Source organism: Ascaphus truei, chromosome 17, assembly GCF_040206685.1.
Source record: "Ascaphus truei isolate aAscTru1 chromosome 17, aAscTru1.hap1, whole genome shotgun sequence".
Classification (NCBI taxonomy): Eukaryota; Metazoa; Chordata; class Amphibia; order Anura; family Ascaphidae; genus Ascaphus; species Ascaphus truei.
This window is the reverse complement of record NC_134499.1, coordinates 21,693,755-21,716,044: the sequence shown is the minus strand read 5'-3', so window position 1 is coordinate 21,716,044 and position 22,290 is coordinate 21,693,755. Positions and strand designations below refer to the sequence as shown.

The 22,290-nt window shown below is 41.2% G+C and overlaps 1 protein-coding gene across 9 annotated transcripts in view; it reads left to right on the top strand.

Moving 5' to 3' along the window:
• Positions 1-22,290, top strand: part of MAGI1 (membrane associated guanylate kinase, WW and PDZ domain containing 1) — a 379,816-nt gene that overhangs the window by 310,982 nt on the left and 46,544 nt on the right. For 4 of the 9 annotated variants that reach the window (XM_075574263.1, XM_075574260.1, XM_075574266.1 and 1 more), the window contains exons 5-11: positions 1,449-1,653; positions 5,208-5,290; positions 8,426-8,464; positions 18,095-18,152; positions 18,955-19,037; positions 20,716-20,880; positions 20,994-21,179. In XM_075574263.1, the coding sequence (XP_075430378.1) occupies positions 1,449-1,653; positions 5,208-5,290; positions 8,426-8,464; positions 18,095-18,152; positions 18,955-19,037; positions 20,716-20,880; positions 20,994-21,179 (819 nt within the window). The remainder of the gene's footprint in view (positions 1-1,448; positions 1,654-5,207; positions 5,291-8,425; positions 8,465-18,094; positions 18,153-18,954; positions 19,038-20,715; positions 20,881-20,993; positions 21,180-22,290) is intronic. The other 5 variants (XM_075574268.1, XM_075574261.1, XM_075574269.1 and 2 more) reach the window with 3 other exon arrangements.

Here is a 22,290-nt window from a genome sequence, read left to right as displayed (position 1 = left end):
CAATCTTTCTCCAACATAAAACACATTTATTCTAGAATCCATATAATTTCTTATTTAACACACAATATGATTTGCTAAATCGAGGCACATCATTTGCACCATCATACGCAAATTTATTTATGGGTAAGTGGGAATCTTCAACACACAGAACCCCAGCAAGCTCATTTTGGGAACCCCTGAGCCCCCACAAAATATATATGAATATAAGTGTCAAAAGGGAGAGCTATTGAGCGTGGCAAATGTATACAACAAGCGACAGAGAAGCCCAATGCTACATCCAATATGACAAAAATACACAGTAATATACTTGTATATCCTCTTGAAAAAGGGGGGTTATTTAGTTTAACCCTTTGGCCAAAGCATTGTAAGCCTGTGAGCCACGACAAGGCAGACCCTGTTCACAGGTCCTAACACTACCAGATAAAATACTAATATACCTCTATTAGGATTAACATTCTCATTTACCTCTATAAGGAGGGAGAAAGACCGACATTGGATCTATATCCAGTAGAATGTAAAAGACCCGCTGACTTGGGGGGTGAGCTTAAAACCCTGGAGAGGAGGAGCCACTAACCTCCAACAGCTGACAGCTGAAAACAAGTTAGCAATCACACAGAACCCCAGTAATCTAATTTTGGGAACCCCTGAGCCCCCACAAAATATATATGTATATAAGTGTCAAAAAGGAGAGCTATTGAGCGTGGCGAGAGAATGTATAAGTATTTTACTGTGTATTTTTGTCATATTGGATGTAGCATTGGGCTTCTCTGTTGATTTTTAGTGGGAATCTTTTCATATTTATGGTGGCACCAACAAATATCGAAAAAATATTATCGTAGATTTATAGAAAAAAAATTTGGTTTGGGTGTGCCACGATCATTTGTTGGAGAATGATTTTCATGGCTTGTAGACAACAATCCCCCTGATATAGACAGAAATCGGGATGTATGTGTTTATGTATTTATGGGTGTTTTGGTCTCTTTGGTGGGAGTCAATATTTCATAAAAATATAAACGACATCACAGAGGCGCCGCCACTCGTTTCTTTACACACTACAAACGATGTTTCCATTTAGTGAAGACTAAGATTCAAGGAACACGAGAGGTGGGGCTTCCAGTTTTGACTCCTATGTAATGCTGTCGTTCAGAGGGACGTTACTCTTTGACAAAGTGCATACATGTGTGAAACGCGTCAGAGGTCTCTCTGCTTGTTCTTCCTTTTATTTTTAACACGTTGCTGATGGCCCAATAAATATTTTTCATCTTTGACCGATCCAGCCTCCACTGCTTTTTTCAGCCGTGCATCGTTTATTCCTTCCCCCATGGGATTTACTTCCTATATACATGGATAACCTACAAACGTGTAGGGTTTACATTGGAGGGTGGTAAAGGAATTGGTGGGGTTAATTGCCATTGACCAAACATTGTGTGTTTTTCTGTTTTTGACAGCAGACTCTAGTGAACAAGACGAGCACAATACAAACAGTACACAAGAGACCGCTGCGCCAGTGATTCGGATCCTCCCTACTTTTCCCACCACGGACGCATCTAGGAAGTTGCCTCAATACCTACCTCCTGAAGAGGAAAGCCTTGGTCTTCTACCTGAAAACTGGGAAATGGCCTTCACAGAGAATGGAGAAGTCTATTTCATAGAGTAAATCAATTGTTCATTCTTCTTTTGGGTTATGTGAATATCTTTTTCAACAGTTGGTTAACACTACACATGCCAACTAATTATTGGCATGGTTGTTGGCTTATTATCCAAAAGTTGTTCTAATGGTTGTAGTCTTGCTTTTTGATTTCAGAAACATAGGAGAAACAGGATTACATCCACTAAAGTGCAATTGCCATTATCCATAGTTAACAGTTATTCACCTACTGTAAATGGACATTTAACATACAAATACATTCACCGTAGTAAGCCTTACATTTATTTTACATTTGGAGGATCGGGGCTTGTCAGAGAGCTCGTAAGCTCTGGAGATCCTCAGGGCCTAGTAATTGTGTAATTGCTGATTTTGTCACATTAAGTATTAATTAAACGTGCAAAATAAAAATGACATGGCCATTCCTTATGGGAAGAAAGCCTAGTACAGCTCAACCCCGTTATAACGCGAATCCGCTTATGACGCGATGCAAGCGTGGCTCCCAATTTTCGTATTTATGAATACTTTACAACATGATTATTGGTATGTTATATATTTAATTGTACAATGCATACAATTGTACATTATTTCTAACGCGATCCGCTTATAACGCAATGTGATTCCTTGGACCCCAAGCACAGCATTATGAGGGGGTTGAGCTGTATCTTAAAACCTTCGGTAAGGTATTTGGAATCCGCTTGCCTAAGTCTGCAATGCTCTTCCTTATCAGGATAATCATTCTTTGTGCCCCACCCATCAGAAATACTTAGACAAGTGGTACTGTCTTACATTTACTCTAAAACAAAATAAACAAGGAAACGCTGTGTGATTCTAGCAGGGTGCAAATACTTCATAAGTCAGTGAAAATTATTTATTTTAGAGCAGGGGCAGCCAGCTCCAGTCCTCGAGCTAACAGGTCAGGTTTTCCCTACTTCAGCACTGGGCTGTGCTGAAGCAGGGATATCCTGAAAACCTGACCTGTTGGTAGCTCTTGAGGACTGGAGTTGGCTACACCTGTTTTTAGAGCATGCAGACCAGGTGCAGTTAACGTTCCCACACATTAAATCTAGTTGTAGCCATGTTGCAACACACACGAAGAAGAAAATTGAGAAGTAGCGACCGCAAAACTCCCCTGTGACTCAATTAAGAGGTATCTCCATGCGAACCTACATTCCAGGCACTTGTAGGTTGATTAAAGTACCCCAAATCAAAACACATAATAAACTATAGAATCTGCTGACATTTTAATCGCTCCTTCATTGCCAGATGGGGCCTGTTTAGTATTGCAGTGTAATGTTGCGGGTTCCACTGGTGGCAGTTACGTGGTTTTATTCAGCCCGTATGAAAGCTCCTTGTTTTACTAGTTCCACCCCTCAGTTTTTGATTGATTTCATGTTGCGCTATTTGAAACTGAATATGCTACTGTAGATCTTGGAAATGCTTTCGTACAAATCAGGAAACAGACAGTACATCACCAAAGTCTGCCAGTGTCTTGTATTCTTGCCGTGCATTAAGTGGTATTTATCCAAACTGGCCGGCTCACAAAACATTGCTGTCTCAGAAGGAGATACTAATTCCTCACACACACAGCAAACCCGTCATCTGTGCAGCTCAAATACTGCTTGGTGAAGCACAAAGCTTAGCAAATCCCTTAACAACTGCTTTTTGGTGGGGGATGGTGAAATCATGAATATTGTTTTTAAATGCAGAATTCCGTTAATGGTGATGGCTGTGGCCCTCTGTCTGCTATCTCTGTGTAGTGCACAAAGGTATAACATGCATCAATATTTTTTTTCCTTGACACCTTCCTCTGCACAGGGCTGGGCGCGTAGTTGGCTGGAACTCAAATGAATGGGATTTGACCCAAAAATTCAATTTCGTTGGGAAACTTCTGAATTTATAGAGTTGAGGTTCTGGTGCTAAAAATGAGTAAAATGATTAGTTTTTAGGTGGATGAGACGCCACACAAATTTCACAATCGTGCAAATGGCATTTGCTTTTTTATAACTCCCTTTTATAACAGATTATAAGAGGAGCAAGAAAAGTCTGTTTTATTGTGTTTTTGCTAGAGTCACTAAGCAATAGTCTGTTTTGGTTATTAGTTTCTGCCTTCTAAATACAGAAACAATAAGAAAAAAATCTAAAGCTTCTATCTGATCTAATCATTTTGTTTGTGTGTGTGTTGCTTGAGAAATAGGGCTGCGTAAAAGGTAATTACATTTATGGCAATGGGATTGCTGCATAAAATTTCAATTTGAGTTATTTTATAAAGGAGGAAGAACAGAAGACCTAAAACATACAGCAATAGTCTTTCAACATAAGTAATGCGTTCTAATGAAAAATGAGTTTGCGATCAGTGATATGTCTGTGTACAGAATTGTATTATGAGATTCCATTCTGTAAAGGAACAGGTAAAGGTAATTTGACATCAGTCTACTGGTGTCTGGCAAAGGTTTTCCTTCAGAGGGTGTGACTAGTCATATTATCTCAGTAAAGGACATGACATTTGACTAAATTACATATCAAGGTGTACATTTCTATAAAGCTGATCAATGTATGTGATGTACTTGTTATTCTCTTTGCAGGGGGAGTGGGTTATTCTCACTGCGTTAGGAGAACCGTTCCATAAATAGATTCTAAAAAACACTTTCAGGCAGAGAAATATATTTACAGCTCAACCCCGTTATAACGCGATCCGTTACAACGCGAATCCGCTTATAACGTGATGCAAGCGTGGCTCCCAAATTTCGTATTTAGGAATACTTTACAACACGGTATCTTAAATATTTTATTGTATAATGCATACAATTGTACATTATTTCTAACGCGATCCTCTTATGATGCGATGTGATTCTTTGGACCCCAAGCACAGCGTTATAAGGGGGTTGAGCTGTATCTGCCAGAAAGTGCACCCCATGCTAGAAAATATTTTTGTTCTGTAAACCCCTAACTAATAAATCATATTTCCTAATTATCAGGTTATTGCTTAAAAAAAACATTTTTAGCTATCCCAGGCAGCATAGTGTCCAAAGCTTGTGGGGGGAATACACCCTTAATTAGGCTCCAGACTGCCCTTAGTGTGCGCAGACATCATGGGTGAAGGTCAGTCATTGCAAGAGTTTCAAAGTCACGCCCCACAATGCCTTGCCAATTTGTAAGCACCTGCTGTAATTGACAGCTATACCCACCTATGCGAAGGTGCAGTTTGAGGCCTTGCTACGTGTGCAGTCCTGAAGTGTGCAGGCTCTGGAACCCAATATACTGCCTGGGATCCATATTTTTCTTGTGGCAAACCCATTGGAGACATTTCCCAACCCCCCTGCTGGAAATAATTGTCCTAATACATTGTTCTCTTCCTCCCTGTCCTCTCCCCTTTCCGGACTATGTGGTAAACATTTGCTCAGTCCAATGGGTGCTGTTGACCACCGTAATATGAATGTATATTTTAGTATAAGTGTGTGAATATCAACATTTTCCCTAGGTGATGTATGTCTTGGGATCTGGTATTTGTGTTGCAACTTTAACAAAGCCCATATCTGCTTCTTCTTTTTTTTTTTTATAGCCACAACACTAAAACAACATCTTGGTTAGACCCACGGTGCCTGAACAAACAGCAGAAGCCTCTAGAAGAATGTGAAGATGATGGTAAGAGATTGCAACATGCAGTGACTTAAATTTGCAAAGATACATTTGCTGTATGTAGTAAATTAAGAGATGAGCCCAACAAATAAGGATAACTAGGGATTGGCCACAGAACAGCAAGTGAATCATTTAATGTAGCGTTACAAACAGTGCAACTTAACTTTCATTAAAATGTTGTATTAATGGAGCAAGGAAAAGCTGACAATTATCCATGTAATACAGTCATTACCCAGAATCCTTGTCTGCAGCTTAACCCCATGTCTGACATGGGACTATGGGTAAATTAAATAGGTTTGCGGAGCACACGCTCATGGGCATTGTATCCTTGTTTAAACTGAAGACCACAAACGGAACACTGAAATATATTAATTATTATTATTAGCAACTGCCTAGCAGTTTGTCTAGTCCAGGGAATAGGCTGCAACCAAACAATAATTTTGCTTTAATGTTAAATCAAGAGACATGATCCTCGCACTAAACTACAATCATGTTGTTATCCATAGGCCCCTGAAGTCTGCTACTCATTGAGGCGATTTTGTTTGATATATTGCAGAAAAGCTGGTCAAAATGTCAGGGTAGCATTGTGAGTCTTAAGAAGTGGAGTTTCTTGCCTCACTGCTTTAAGAAAGTGTTGGATCACTCTTTCCACTCGCACCGCAAGTAGAGCCTGAGTAGGTGCATATAGACATTGGAAGTTGTCCTATTAATTTATTAGACATTCATCGTCCTCCATGGTAATGAATAGAACTTGTTTGGAGTAATTCCCAAGTCTTCAGAACACACAAAAATGAGTAAGATAAGTGGGGAGCCCCACATAACGGGCATATGCTGCATGTTAAGAATTCTATCGCTGTGTTCTATTAGATTAATTACGACTCCCTTAAATGTGAAAAACAGCCACAATACACTCAGTGCATAGATGTTGTGATAAACTATTCAGACGGACATTAAATGCTCACTTGGTATAGTACTTACTAGCTGATATACCCGGCGTAAATTTCCCCGCTCCCCCTCTGTCTCCGCTCCCCTTCTCCGTTCCCAGCTCCATTTCCCCCCCCCCCCATTCCCAGCTCGGTTCCCCCCCCCCCCTGTTAAGCTCCGTTCCCCCAGGACACCTGATATCACTGCCCCCCCACACTGCACCGGACAGCACTCACCCCCCTACACTTCACAGCACTCTCCGCCCCTCCAGCCCACATGACTCTCCTCCGCTGCACCCCACATCAGTCTCCCCCCCTTCACCACACATCACTCTCCCCCCCCTGCACCCCACATCACTCTCCCCTCCTGCACCCCCATCACTCTTCCCCCCCCCCTGCAGCCCTAATCAGAGCGTGAGCCACCAACAACCAATCCGCAACAACCCACAGACAAACAAGATTTCAGTTTTATATATAGATTTAACGTTGCATTTAGATGTTGTGTTCACTGCGACATGGCATGTGGATCTGTAAATATTTCCAAGAAACGTGAACTGTTAAATGGCACAAGGTCTGTTCAAACCATCATTACCTAATTAGCTTTATGTTAAGGCAACTGTTAAAAGGACTAGATAAATATGACCTCAGTTTCTCTTGAAAACAGGCCTTCTTTTTTTAGCACCAGTGATCAGCAGTAGTCATAGGACACATTAACTTCTTAGTAAACCTTAGCCATTTAAAGGGAAAAGTAGAGAGAAAGCTGAATGAAACATTCTCACATTTGTTTTAGTTTCTCATTATAAGGAAATATAATCAAACATTCCTTTTGGGTTTATGGAAATATGCAAGCCAGCGATGCGTTTCAGCATCAAATGTACATCAGAGATGACTGTGTCTAAGAATGTTTTCCATTTCTATGAATTTCTGATTATTTTTGACATATCCATTCCATGGTACTTGATTTAACATTTAGAGGTAATCGCATGCCTTTTGGAAATATAAATACCTACATTTTATGTTGAAAACATTCATTATTTAATGACATGTAACACATTCTCCATCTCTCGTATAAAGGTTTTTTTTTTTGTCTCAATCCTATACAGCCTCTTCTGTATTTAACCAATTGCATGTTTACGCCCTGGGAAGTTTGCATGAACAAAATGCAAGGTCACATAATGCTCGAAACAATAAGGGCTTCAGATTTCAGAAGCTTCTGTTTTTATGAAAAAGTCTGACATTTGGGACATAAATGGTTAAGTTATAACAGAGTAAAGTCTATAATTGATTTGTTCTAATGCATTGGCAAGCAACATGTGGCCTATGGGGCTTTGGCTGCGTCCCCTGTTCGCTGCTTTTTTAATTAACCCAGGGACCCACAAAAATACCCATTTTGCCCCGGCAGCCCGCTCTCCTTTTGCTCACCAGTACAAAGGAAGCAGAGATGTTGCTGCACACGGCTCAGAACTTCTTCCCTCTCCCTGGGGCTGTTTTATGGCCCCACGCTCATGAATAGTGTCCCGCTGCTTTCCTTCAGTTCCATGGGTACTAATAGAAGTGGGACACTATTAATGAGCGCACAGCATTAAGCAGCTGACTGGAGGGGTCGGGGAGGTGCTACTATCCGCAGCTGTAATGTTCCTGCTTCTTGTGTACTGGAAAGAGCGAGAGGTACAGTTCCACCCCCCCTCCCTGTATTGCTCTCCTTCCTCACCCCCCATGCCCACCTTCCTCATCCCTCCAATGTGTTGCCCTACTTCCTCACACACCCCTTTTTTCCCATGCCGTGCTCTCTTTCCTCCCTTCCCAAGCTCCGCTTTCTCTCTCTCCTTTCCCTTCCCATGCCTCTCTCTCCCTCTCCTCCCTTTCCATGCCCCTCTCTCTCTCCTTTCCCATGCCCCGCTCTCTCTCAATCTCTCTCCTCTCTCTCTCCTTCCTTTCTTTCTTTCTTTCTTTCTTTCTTCCTTTCTTCCCTCACCTTTCTCACCCCCCACCCCCCACCCCCATCTGTTTTATTGCCTCAGTACATTTTAAGGTTAATGTGTTGAAGGCACAAGGAAGTATATGTTTTTGCCCACCACCAATCTAGTGGGTCAACCTATTGGAAGTTATCTTAAGTTATAGATTTGGTGTCTATTTTCTGATGGGTTTTCCTACTTGGTGCTGGTATCTGAATTTTTCTTTTAATCTTTCTGTCTCATTTACTGCTCTTGCCTTGGAGAAGAAGGGGTACACACCGAGGAACTGGACAGTGAACTAGGTAATTTATCCCTCTACTTCTGATCTACTATATAGAAAACCTGTTTTGTTTCTCCAATTGGTACTGGAAAGCACGGGGCAGATATTTACTTAAAGTGTCAAAAATAAAACAAAATAGGAATCTGTCTTTAGATGACGTAAAGTCCTGTTTCTTCAATTTATCATTTTGGTTAATACTGAAACATGTATTCATTCCCACTGAGCAAGACAGTTTACATAATAAACATCCCTTATAGATATCCTTTTAATCAGAATATAAATTACTCCCAGGATTCCTTTTATCATATACAGTAGTATGGAGAAATTAAGTGTTATTGGTCAAGAAGCATCATGTGACCATGCATCAAATCTTCAGGTTGAATTGTGAAAACCATTGCCCAGTGTTTTAAAACCGTCCTGTTATCCCAGTTTGTTTGTAAACCCCTTTTTGTTCTAGAACATTTTATGTATGCAGTAGTACATCACTTTTTTCATTCACTTTCAGTCCCATGCCAGGTTATTCATCAAAGTCCTTTCAATAGGCATATTTGTTGTTGGCTTACTGCATATGGTTATTTAAAGTACCCCTAACACACACACGTATAAGAACTCTTGGTCATAACTATTAGTGAAGTCACTAACTCGTTTATGTAATCAAGTCATCTTTATTTTCCTTTCGTGCCTCAAGAATAAAGTACATCAAATATATTTTCCAAGACCCTTTAGAGTAGATGATGCAGTATAAACCTTGCAGTGCTTCAGTCTGCTAAAGAACTGACCCTAATCTGTATATAGTGCAATATTTTTTAAGTGAAACTTCTTTCGTGGCCGTGCCACCCCAAAAAATCTGATGGGGAAAAAACGGAAAATTGTCCGAAAAAAAATAACGGAAGTGACTGTGCATGTGCAGATTGGTATTCTGCGCATGTGCAGCAGCATTGCTGACACACTCACACACACACACTCACACCTCTCCACTCCTGAGCACAGTACCCCCCGACCCCCTCCGGAGCACAGTACCGCTGGCGCTGGCAGGTACCTGACCTCTGGTCGGGCTCCAGCTGCCTCGGGGCAGGCAGCTCCACGCATGGGTGCCGGGCCCCAGCTTTCACCCCTCCCACACCCCTTCTGCAGCCGGCCTCTCTCCGCTATTGTTGCGGGTGGCCTCCTGTGTAGGACCTGTCCTGAATGTTTGGAGGCTTGAAGGCAGGGTACGCGACGTGTGGGGGGATGATGTGAGATGCAGGGGGAGAGAGTGATGTGAGATGCAGGGGGAGAGAGTGATGTGAGATGCAGGGGGAGAGAGTGATGTGAGATGCAGGGGGAGAGAGTGATGTGAGATGCATGGGGAGAGAGTGATGTGAGAAGCAGGGGGAGAGAGTGATGTGAGATGCAGGGGGAGAGAGTGATGTGAGATGCAGGGGGAGAGAGTGATGTGAGATGTGGAGGGGGGAGTGGGTGATGTGAGGTGCAGGGGGGAGAGGGTGATGTAAGGTGCGGGGGGGGGAGGGTGATGTGAGGTGCAGGGGGGAGAGGGTGATGTAAGGTGCGGGGGGTATAGGGAGGGGGGACAGGGAGGTGCAGGGGGAGTATTATGTGTGTGGGGGTGTGAGAGATAGAGGGGGAGTCTCGCCAAGGCCGCTGAAACAAGGGGGGGGGGCAATGGAAACTGTTGTCCTGGGTCCCAGAAAAGCAGTCTATGGCCCTGTCTGGTGTGACCACACAACTCTCACTCTCTCACACGCACACACGTAAACATATACCCACACGTACACGTGTACCCACACGTACACGTGTACCCACACGTACACGTGTACCCACACGTACACATGTACACATATACACACACCATACACACACAAATATAAGGGATATGTGCCGAACAAGCGCCTTCACAATCAAACTTCACTGTATTTTATCAATCAAATTGTACTTTCATGTTTATGATATTCATGGCATGAAACACTTTTGAGAGTGTCAAAATACACAGAAGTTTCACTTATAATGCGTGTGCTTGGGGCACACCTCCTTTTTTTAATGGTACATGAACAGAAGTGGATTCTCTGGGCAGGCTCATTATGTTTTGTTCATACAGGTAGTTGAGGCCACAACAGTTTTTTCTAACTTACTCTAAAACTGCTGCATCAAAATATACCGTATATCAACACATGACTCAAACTCGGTGGGACATCCGCTGTGTTTGCCCAACATTACTAAATTTTAACAATTTGGAAATGTCTAAATTATGGAATTGACCGAATGTGGCAGTTCTATTTAGTCAACACAAAGAGTATTTCACTATTGTATTATTTGGCAAACAAAAAATACTTATTTTCCTGATGGTCCCCAATGGCAGTGGTCACCAATGGGTTAAATTCCACCCTACTGCTGAGATAGAGCAGAAAATTGGGACGCCCTATAAAAAGCCCCACCTTTGCTCCCAGGTACTCTCTTTCTGTCCTATGGTAGCTGAGGTAGTTGTTTGTTGTTTTTTTTCCAAGTTAAAATGTTGCTTAGCTGACTGCCTTAGGTACAGTAGTTGATCCAGGGGAGTTCTGGACCCTTTCTCCCTCTGAAGCCCAGATGTCCCGCACTCCATGGAGTTGCCCCTCTGTTGAGCCAATCAGCCAGCTATGCTGCAAGGTGCCACAGAGGTAAGCAGCTGAAGCGCCTGCACACACGGCCCTCCAGTCAGCTTGGGCGGACGCCACCATGTGGCAGGCGGGAGGGGTGCTGCTACGGAACGCGTCATGCAAAGGACACGCCCTTTTAAATGACATGCTCGGCCGGTGAACCCGGTTGCTCTTCTGCAATAAACGCTGACAGACACTCAAAGGAGTCTGCACAAGCAGTAGAGAATTGCCCAGACGTTGAAGGGACTGCTCAGAAGCTGTGAAGCTTGCAGAGTTTGAAAAGTCAGCCAGATAAACCTACTCAACTTGCTTGAAATGGATGCGGGTTGAGGAAAGGGTGCTATCCCTAAGTATACAAGGTAAGCCCCAGGGATCTAGTCAGTAGTGTTGGTTGCTTTGCTCTGTTTTTGTTTTTCTAAACGGGAAAGAGATGGCTAAAATTCACATAGGTCAGCCTGAGTAAGCGGGAGTTGAAATGACTACTGAGCTTACCGTTAGGCTGAAGGTTAGGAAGACTAAATTATGCGCTTCCTGTGAACAAAACGGTTTTGGAGAACAAAAAACTAAGTGATTACTGCCTCAAGGAAGTGGAAAAAGAAGCTGTGGAGCCAACGGCTGATATCATTTTGTGGATAAAGGGCACAGTAACACGGCGTCTTGAGCCGGCATCCTCCAAGTCTGCAAACAAAAGTTAAAAAAATGCAAGGTCACATAGCAATATGGAAAGACTACAGAACTCCTCTGAGGAGTCGGAAGAACCGTTCTGCAGCATGGAAGCAGATTTTGAATCCTCCGATAATGACTATTCCACGGAGGAATAGATGCCGCGATATCTTGATTCGCATGACATACGATGCTACCAGTGGATAACTCGGTCTCCTTTCGGGACGCTGTGGATAGGCACATGGAATAGGCTTTAAAAAGATCTTCTATGGCTGCAGGAGCAGCATGTAAGCGAGCGGTGACCATAACCTCGGTCTCTAGAGCACTGACATTGTGGATAGCAAATGTAGAAGAAGCTCTAGAGAAAGGCGTCATGAGGCATAATTGGTTTCTGTAAAACTGGCTTTGTCTGTCGCTGCTTGAGAGCCCTCTGGCTACAACCTTGGCAAGCGGATTCCGCATCTAAAAACAATCTGTGCGATTCCCTTCGAAGATCAACACCTTTTTGCGGAAAAAAACTAGACATAATAATTGGGAGCTTTGGGAGGAAAGAGTATTTTTGTACCGCAAGAAAGAAGACTGAGTTTGGAAACTTGGCCTTGGTGAGCGAAAGAACAAACACCTGGAATATGAGGTCGTATAGACTAAGGAGAAGGCACCCACGTGGTGGAGAGCTTTTATTTGTGGTCCAAGACGGTGGCCCCTTATTTAAAATGTTTGGAAGATCGGCTCAGGCAACTTGTCTCGGCCCTGAACCATTTCTGGTGCTTGGGTGTAAAGTGTTATTATAACGAGTTCAGGAAGATATCAAGAGACACAAATTCAAGACATCTCGATTGCCAAATGACAGACAGGCTACTCACGCGTTAGCAATAAGTGTAAAAGAATGAATCAACAGTGGTGCAATACAGCCAGTACCAAGATCAGAGAGATTCCAGGGAATTTACTCTGTGATGATCCTGGTAAAAATGGCGAATGGAACATTCAGAACCATTCTGGATTTAGGAGGCATCAACACTTTGCTCAATAAAAAAAATTGAGGAACTGGCTTCATCGATCAGCTTGTCAGCCAAGCTTTGCATGAATATCTTTGGCACACTCTCAGCCAATATTCAAATGGTAAAATTGGTGAGATCTCACATGAGGTTTTTCCAGCAAAATTTTCTAGGACCGTCAGACCAAAGATCCACTCCAACCAAGTGTGCTTCCACAAAGGGTGAAAGAATCCCTAGTGTGGTGGGAACAGGATATAAACTTAGAAATAGGTTGTTCCCTACAAGAACAGATCTGGCTTAAGCTCACAACCGATGCAAGTGGCACAGGTTGGGATGCCCAACTCGGCACCAATGTAGGTCAAGGAAAGTGGCCTACCAGGGGTCACAATGTACCAGCAAATGTTCTGGAATTCAGAGCGATAATGCTGGCAATAAGTCACTTCTCATTACAAATAGAAAGAAGTAGCCTCAACATTTCGTCAGACAACCAAACAGCGGTAAGGTAAGGTTCAAACAAACAAATTATTTTCGAGTTTCACCCGAAAGCTGCCCATGAGGACTCCCTCTCTTTCCAATGGAACTGTCAACTGGGGTACATTTTTCCTTCAATTTTTCTTGTACCGAGGGTACTCCGGAAAATAAGGCCGGATGGGGCAGAGGTTGTTGCAATGGTTCCAAACTGGCCTCATACAGACTTGTTTTCACAATTTATCAACATGGTGACAGACACACCATGGCAATTACCAGTGTTCTCAGGTTTCCTGTCCCACGGCCCAGTTCAACACCCCTATCTTGAATCCTGGAATTTGACATCCTCGAGGTTGAGTGGAACTTGCTCGAGACCAGGGGTGGGTTACTCATACAGACCTTGATGGCAGCAAGGAAGATTTCAACATCTACGGTGCATTGAAGAATTTGGCAATGCCTTTTCACTGCTGTGAATGCCGGAATATAACATTTTTGGATCCACCTGTTCCAGCAATTCTAGAATTTCTACTGGAAGGATTGGAGGCAGGACTCACTGTTCGTTCCATGAAGGTACAAATATTGGCATTGTCTGCATTACTGGGAAAACAATTGGCTATGGTGGATCTCATATTGAGGGTTTTTCAAGCCTTAAAGAAAATTTAAACCACTATTTAAGGTTCCAATTTTGGCCTGGGAATGTATTTACCCATTGTCCTGGAATCACTGACAGACGCTCCTTTTTGAATTACTTCAACATATTTTAAACATGGATTTAGCACTTAAGACGGTGCTATGAATAGCGGAACATCAGCACGTAGAACTAGCGAGTTTCAAGCGCTATCCATAATGTATTATCTCCTGGTAAAACATTTTATAAATAAAATAAGTGTTACCTATCGTTTTCAAGTATGTCCTGGGGAGGCATAAAAGAGCCATTCCTGATATTTCACCAGGAAGGTCGTCCCAAGACGAGTCCAGCAATTCTTACCAAAGGTGGTATTAGCCTTCAATCTTAATCAAGAATTGATTTTGCCTTTAGTTTGTCTGAATCCTTTGAATGATAAGGAACGGGTATTGCATGCCTTCAAATACTTTCTGGGCAAGCTACCCATCTATCTGAACAAGCTCCTCACCCCTGCCACATGCAGCACTTATCATCTGAGATCTGACTCCAAAAGGCTGTTCATGGTCCCAAGGTTCAGCAAAGTATCCGGCCTTTCCTCCTCTTAACGTGCACCCCAATACTGGAACAATCTACCGGAGACTGTCACAGCCACCACCAGTCTAAGTTCTTTCAAAACTAAGGCTGTCTCACATTTTAATCTGGTCTGTAACTGTTTCATACGCCAATAATATATTATCTCTAACTGTGCATGCTATGTGTTGTATATAATGTATACCCTGTTTACTTATGTAACTGTATTTGTAACAATTTATTATTTGTCATCCTAACTAGTGTTGTACCGGGCAGTGTTGTATAAAAAAAAAACGGGTAACGGGTACCTGGCCAAAATCAATAGTTCTACCCGGCCGAGTACCCGGTTTGCACTTACCTGCAGGGTGGAGGAAGACCGCAGCGACATCTATGAAGAGCAGCAAAAGTTTCTGTGGTGGTGGCAGCATCAGAAGTGTATTCAGCTGCCGTGGGAGCAGCAGGAATCCATTACACAGCACAGCAGCAGATAGCAGTGTGAGCCGGGGAACCATGTGACCTGAGCAGGAACAGGAGCGTTCCTATTTATCAGCCGTCTGTCCAATAGGAACGCTCCTGCTCCGGTCACGTGGTTCCCCGGCTCACACTGCTTACCTGCTGCTGTGCTGTGCTATGGATTCCTGCTGCTCTCACAGGTAATTCCGGGTACTCGGTACACCACTAATCTTAACTCTATGCCCAGGCATACTTGAAAACGAGAGGTAACTCTCAATGTATTACTTCCGGGTAAAACATTTTATAAATAAAATAAATAAAAAGGCAGAAGCTTCTCCTGCAGTTATGCAGGGGAACTTCAATTCACACCTTTATAAAGTACTATTGTGTTAGATGTACATGCCTTGGCAGACACCGGCTTTGGCAGGACAGTCCTTCAGACCATTGTTTTTGCTTAATAAAGAAACTTTGTGTTCAGTTTGTTGGTGGTACTTATTTGTAACCCCTCCACCCCCTTTTATTTTCAGGTACTGTATTGGTGACCACTGCCATGGGGACTATCAGGAAAAAATAAAATTGTTTTAGCTCTTATCATAATTTTATTTTCCTGGAAGATCCCTTCCATAGCAGTAATCACCAATTCCCACCCAATAACATTTGTACGATATTAACGTGTATACATACGGTATATTATGTTTCAGCTTTTCTATCATAAGACTACCTGGGGAGGGAAGGTCGGACCATTTATATGGCCTTCCACAGGTGGATTTTTTTCTGCCGTATCTCAGTAGTAGTTGGAACTTAACCCATTGGTAAGCACTTCCAGGAAAATAAAATTATGGTAAAATACAAAAAAAATGTTATCTTTTCAGTGGGAACTTTATGCAGAATCTAATGTCCTCGCAATTGTATACATGTCCAGAAATTAGGTAACAGCTGCCTATGGAAGCTTATGGAGTGAAACTGCATCCAAATTTCATGTTCCTTTTGGGGTCAATTGATCCAGAGTAGCATTTGAAAATTATTAGAAATTCTTATGCTTTGTCTGTTAAGACAGGGCATTAATCAGCAAGATTGACCCGAATAGTGGACACCACATTTAAAAGTTTGCTGTGTATGCGGCATAGTTTCGTATAAATAAAATATTTTGCCAAATACCATTTAATACAGGCAATATCTTATGAAGAGTTGTTTCCCAATGAATTCTAAGATTCCCCCCCCCCCACCCCTTTTAGATATAGCTGAATTGATTTATTCAGAGACCTATACAGACTTAGAAATTACTAATTGCCATTCATCCAGTCCACCTATGTTTGGTCTGACTATATTATGTATCCCCCAATTGTGCTTTGTTTAAACATTCTACTAGTTTTGCCTGAAACACTGTGGCTCTTAACTAAGTAAGGCAAGTTAATCTTAAATTCCTCTTTAATGGGTTGGCTGTGTATCATTCCTGATGGATTTGACCTGAACAACTTGTAAACCCTTAAACGCACATGAGCAAAGTCAGTGAAAATGATAGGCACAATCATTAGTTACCCTATACTGCATTACTAGTATGCTACAGTAAGTCTTCCCCCAACTGTAATTGAGTGGTCATGAATGTACAGTATTAAGGTTTTAAACCATCATTTAATGCACATGGTAAATTATTACATTTCCTCTAGAATCCACAAGTGTACACTGTACACTGACTATATTACCGGAGAACTTCATCAAAACATCAGGTGACTGAGATACTCTATGAACACTACACAAGTATTTATACAGCTTGAGTATTGTATATGGTCTGTTCCGTCTACTAACCCCTTGACTTGGGATAATTTTATGGATACTCACGGAAACTCCATAGGACATTAGAAGCTCCCTCTCAAGATTTAGGTCCTATTGTGTACTGATATATTACCTTCTCAAATACAGTACCAAGCAAAAAGAGTAAATTCCCAGAGGCTTTCTATAACCTTTCTTAGGGGGTAACTGCTATTATGTGGAGGCAGAAGGGATTAGCAGCTGTAAATATTAGGGCAACAATTGTCTGATCTTACTTCTCCCAGCAAATCAAATAATCATCACTAATATTGTCACTTAATTGAAATTAGTCACCAATACTTACAGTATTTGGAAACAAAGCCTTGCCATCAACCACAGATAATTTATGCCTGGCTACTGTACGTACAGAATTTGGTTAGCTGTGGATTCAAAGTAAAATACTGTATACTGTAAGCCATCATTATGAAATTTAAAAAATTCTTCATCAAACCGTTTTTTGACTACCCTGTCCATATGGGGTTTTGTTTCTTTGTTTCAAACACATTCATTTTCTGCAAGTGACTCATGCTGTGTACTGTATATTCAAAGGAAGCTTTTCCAAAGATATTCCGCTTTAAACAATAGCACTGGCTTGCATTTGAGTGCTTGTATCTTGGGGAATTCAAATGCTTTTTAAATCTAGTGTACAAATAAAAGTATTCTGTCTTTTGAAAACTAAGAACATAGGAGGTATGTGAATTGAATTTATATTTGATCTTCAGCCAAACAGGAATGAAAACATGTTGTAATTGGTTTGTATTTTGCTAGCATTTAGTCTGCAGTCATTTGTACCCGTATGGCACTATAAATTTAAATCCGTTAATACCATGCTACATATCTCTAGTATATAATCATGATTAATGAGCATGTACAGTTCACTATTAATATAATGATTCAGCAATTCAAAATAAAATGAAACATGGGCTGCCTCACTAATTCAGCTGTATATGGGATGTAATAATTCTCTATTGATGCATTCTATTATAAGGAAACTAATATAGCATGGCTATTTGATTTAAATATGTTATTGTATTGCTCTTCTGCATGTATCGAATGGCATTGCAATACACGTAGAAATTACATGGCTATATTCAGTCTCATGACAGTACTTTCATTATTTGTAATCTATATTGGGGTTGAACATATTTTGGAGACCTATAAATGAGCAAGTTTAGTAATGTGGGATCTCTTGTTTGAGATGCTGGAGCAGAGTATTTACTGTTTTCCTCTGGACAGTACTAATGGCATTGGCTAAAAACGTAATGCTAACCAATGGGTTTTATAGTAATTGAGAATATTCTGCATGAACCCGATGTTTTTAAAAAAAAATTTTAATTGATTTTTGAACTTGGTCTACTGTCTTTACAAAACAGTAAAACATGCCATATAAGTGTCTCCATGCCCCATCACTAAACTGTCTTTTCTCCAATCATTAGAATTACCTACAGGATGGGAGAAAATTGAAGATCCAGTATATGGAGTCTACTATGTAGAGTAAGTTTTTTTTTTTTGTTTTTGTTTTTTTAATTTGACTGTATCCTATGGTACAGATCATACAGCTCTAATGCATTGATGTATGCAACTTGAATGCCCCCATTACATGGCTGATGTATTTATATATTATTTATATATTATTTTAAAGCAGTAGTTCACCCCCTCACACCACACACACATTTAAAAAAAAAATCTTGTCTGAACCGAAGCTTGTCCCTGATGTCCGAAGACCCCCTGTTTCTCCAGATATTTGTCGTTTTCTGTGTGCTGGTTTTGACATTAAAACAAACCCTGCTAATATATGGCAGCCGGACTATAAACATGTCAGTGGGGGGTCACCAATAGAAAGCTATTTAGTCATTTTCTGTTTGACCTGGAGCCGTGACCCCAGGAGCAGCTCCAAGGGGGACCGGTTCAGGTAAGATGATTAAAACGAAAAACCATTTTACAAAATGACAGCTGGGGGAATGCTGCTTTAAAGATAGGTTAAACATATCTAAAAACGTTAATAGATTGTGCAGAATTTCTTGTTTTTTGGAGTTGTTTTGATAATTCCAATTTAAAAAAAAAAAATAACAACGAAAAAATCTGTACATTTTAAATTAAGTGTATATGATATTCTCACAAGAAGTTGAAACTATGGTGCCATTTTTGTATCACTGATGTAATCCCGGCTATAAAAGTCCTGTCCTGATGCTGCTTTTCTGGGTGCACATACGCTTCTTGGTGTTGTCCGATGTTGACATAAAATTAACTTCAGTAGTTCTATTATTTGCTGACGTGGTTCTATCTCCTCCATCAGTCACGTAAACCGGAAGACGCAATATGAAAATCCTGTTCTGGAAGCGAAACAAAAGAAACAGCTGGTACAGCAGCAAACGGCAGGTTAGTGCACAAGTAATACTGGTTAGGACAGATACCCGGGCGCTATCTCAATAAGGCGTATATATATTGAAATAAAAAATATAAAATATAATACAGCCTGGAATGAATGTTTCTCAAGTTGTCCTCCTGTGACTCAGAACCCCAGCAGGATCAATCCAGGATCCTTATATATCACACAGTGCACAAGTAACACAGGTTTCTGCTTAGAATGTATGGCCATAGCATGAATCCCAATTCATACGTTTGATGTTAATCTTTTACTTGGGGAGTAAAAGGCATGACAACGCTAGACACCCTTTTATGGATCTGGGACTCCGCGTTTTAAATCACGTGGCTGATTTTTTATTTATTTTTGTATTTTTATGCAAAGAGGATAGATACATACATTGATGCATCCCGATATCAGGTGTGGGTTTCGTGACTCCTATCATGGATCCAGTAACCAATTCCCAAATCATTGCATGTCAAAATTAAGGTCAAACCGAGGAACATTATCTACCTACATATACACTCCGATTTAAAATGGTGTTCCTTCTTTAATGGATCTGAAATATTTCCAAAGGAAGATGGCTTCATGGCTTGTTAAACACGGGCTATACTGTTGAATTTTACTGCAGAAATGCATTTTTAAGCTCTGCCACAGTGTGGTTTTGTTGCGATTCTGATACCTTTCAAAGGATCAGTGACTGGTTTCATTGAAGTGACTTTCTGAAGGCATCCTCATGCAGGGAGGGAGTCTGACATGGGAGAGACTTCCACAGGGGGGCAGCCTGAGCCAAATAATGCAGACTGTAAGTGGAAATTATAACATTGCATTTTGTGAGCATATAGCTGTGTGTGTGTGTGTGTGTGTGTGTGTGTGTGTGTGCGCGCGCGCACAATGACACCGCAATATTCTCACAAAATGTAGTATCATAATATAACTGTGAATTAAAGCATGTGTAATTGGATATAGTGCCTAAAACAATGGTGATAATGACATTACAGGCAGTCCTCGTTTTACAACGCTTCGTTTTACAACGAATGGCTTATCCAACGCTATGCAATGCATACCTATGTTCATTTTTACAGCGCCAAAACGGCTTATCCAACGCTCTTACGACGCTTTGCAAAGTTGTTTGTGTATATAATATATATATTATATTATATAATATATTATATTTTTATATTATATTAAAAATTATGTTATATTATATATATAATACAGTATATGCACTATATAATTTGTGTGTGCTGCATATCTTATTGTCTGCGTAAAATATTTTGTGTATTTTAGCATTAAAAATGCCTTCAGAAACGGAACCTTTCATTTAAACAGTGTTCCTATGGGAAAACGTGTTTCGCTTTACAACGTTTCGCTATCCAACGCCATTTTGAGTAACGCATTGTGTCGGATAACCGAGGACTGCCTGTATTGAATTGCATTGTGCACACACACTTATTTGCTTCAGTAGTCCTGAAAAGTATTTAATGCACAGGACACCCACTCTTCTAAAAAGTGAGCACCAACCATTTTTATTTTCAGCATTGCCCACAATTCAGTGCTGTGCAAGCAGAAATTATGTTCTAATTTACTCATCGGTTCTTTAAAGCCTATCCATTTAACCTGATCAGGTATGGCTCTGTGCTGCTTCAGTAACATGAAAACTATGATGCAGCCTTTTTTTTCCCCAAACAGAGTGGACTGGAGAGCAACACCCGCAACACCCGCAACACCCGCAACACCCGCAACACCCGCAACACCCACCCATAGCCCCACCACCCATTGCCCCACCACCCATTGCGCTTCCAAACAACCTGACTCCGAAAAAGAAGGAGCCAGTAAGAGACCCTCCTGTGCACGGTAATTCTTGCGTTTCTTTATCCGAATTTAGTGACATGGACCGTTATTTAAAGACCTCTGCACGAATATAACAATTGGTCTTCATATATACTTTCTTTTTTTTTATTATGTAGTAGTAAAACCGTTCTTCACAAGGAATCCATCTGAACTGAAAGGAAAATTCATTCACACACAACTGAGGAAAAGCAGTCGTGGATTTGGCTTCACTGTGGTTGGAGGTGATGAACCGGATGAATTTCTGCAAATAAAGAGTTTGGTACTGGACGGGCCTGCGGCTTTAGATGGCAAAATGGAAACTGGTAAAAAAATATATATATTTACTGTTCTTGATGCCATGCTGTTTTGTCCGTGCCATATTACTGATTAGATCATTAAAGTTGCATTTCCACATAGGTGTTTTTTTTATTTTTTAGTACAGCTCAACCCCATTATAACGCGATCCGTTACAACGCGAATCCGCTTATACCGCGATGCAAGCATGGCTCCCAATTTTCGTATTTATGAATACTTTACAACACGATTATTGGTGTCTTAAATACTTTATTGTACAATGCATACAATTGTACATTGTTTCTAACGCGATCCGCTTATAGCGCGATGTGATTCATGCTCAGCGTTATAAGGGGGTTGAGCAATATATATGGTATTGGCTGGAAAGCCGAGGGGTCTCCGGAGCTTAAACCGCGTTCATTTCAGCTCTGGGCACACGCGGCTTTCTGAGACACGTAGCTCTGTTGGTCATGCTGGTAGCGGCCCTGGCTGAGCTTGTAATATGCTGGTTTAAAGGTCCCGCGGGCCAATACACATCATCCATCGCGAGGGGACATTAAACATGCAGGAACTTTCTTTTTCTTGCTCTTTTAAGAAACCGCTTCTACAATATACTGTTTAAATGTGGGGATAAAATGGACTGTTACACCTTCCTACCCTTAAAAGGTCACAGAAAAAGTCAGCTCATAGGGATGCATGATTCCAGCAAAATGGTGCCTGTCAGCCTGTTTAGTGCTGTTGCAAATTGAATCTATAATGAAAATGCCTGTGCAAGCGTTAAAGAACACAACGCCTTTTCTCAAGCACAGACACATCCATGAAACGGACTCCATATGGGTTTTCCTTCTACACACCCTGCAGCTACACTGCACCCTTGTGCTATACGCCAAAAGGAAATCTTGCCCCCCGTAGAGAGATCCTTGTAGAGTTTATCAGGAAGGCTATAGGGCAGTGAGGTTTGTTTCAATATTTTGAAGGTTCCAAAAATATTCTTAATGCGTTATTTAAATAAACAAAGGTGTATTTCACTGCTCACTGTTACTTTCTACCATATCACGAACTATAACATGGGCTACACTTATTATATCTCAAAACCATTCACATTGGATTTGAAATTCATGCATTTGGTAGCATAACTGA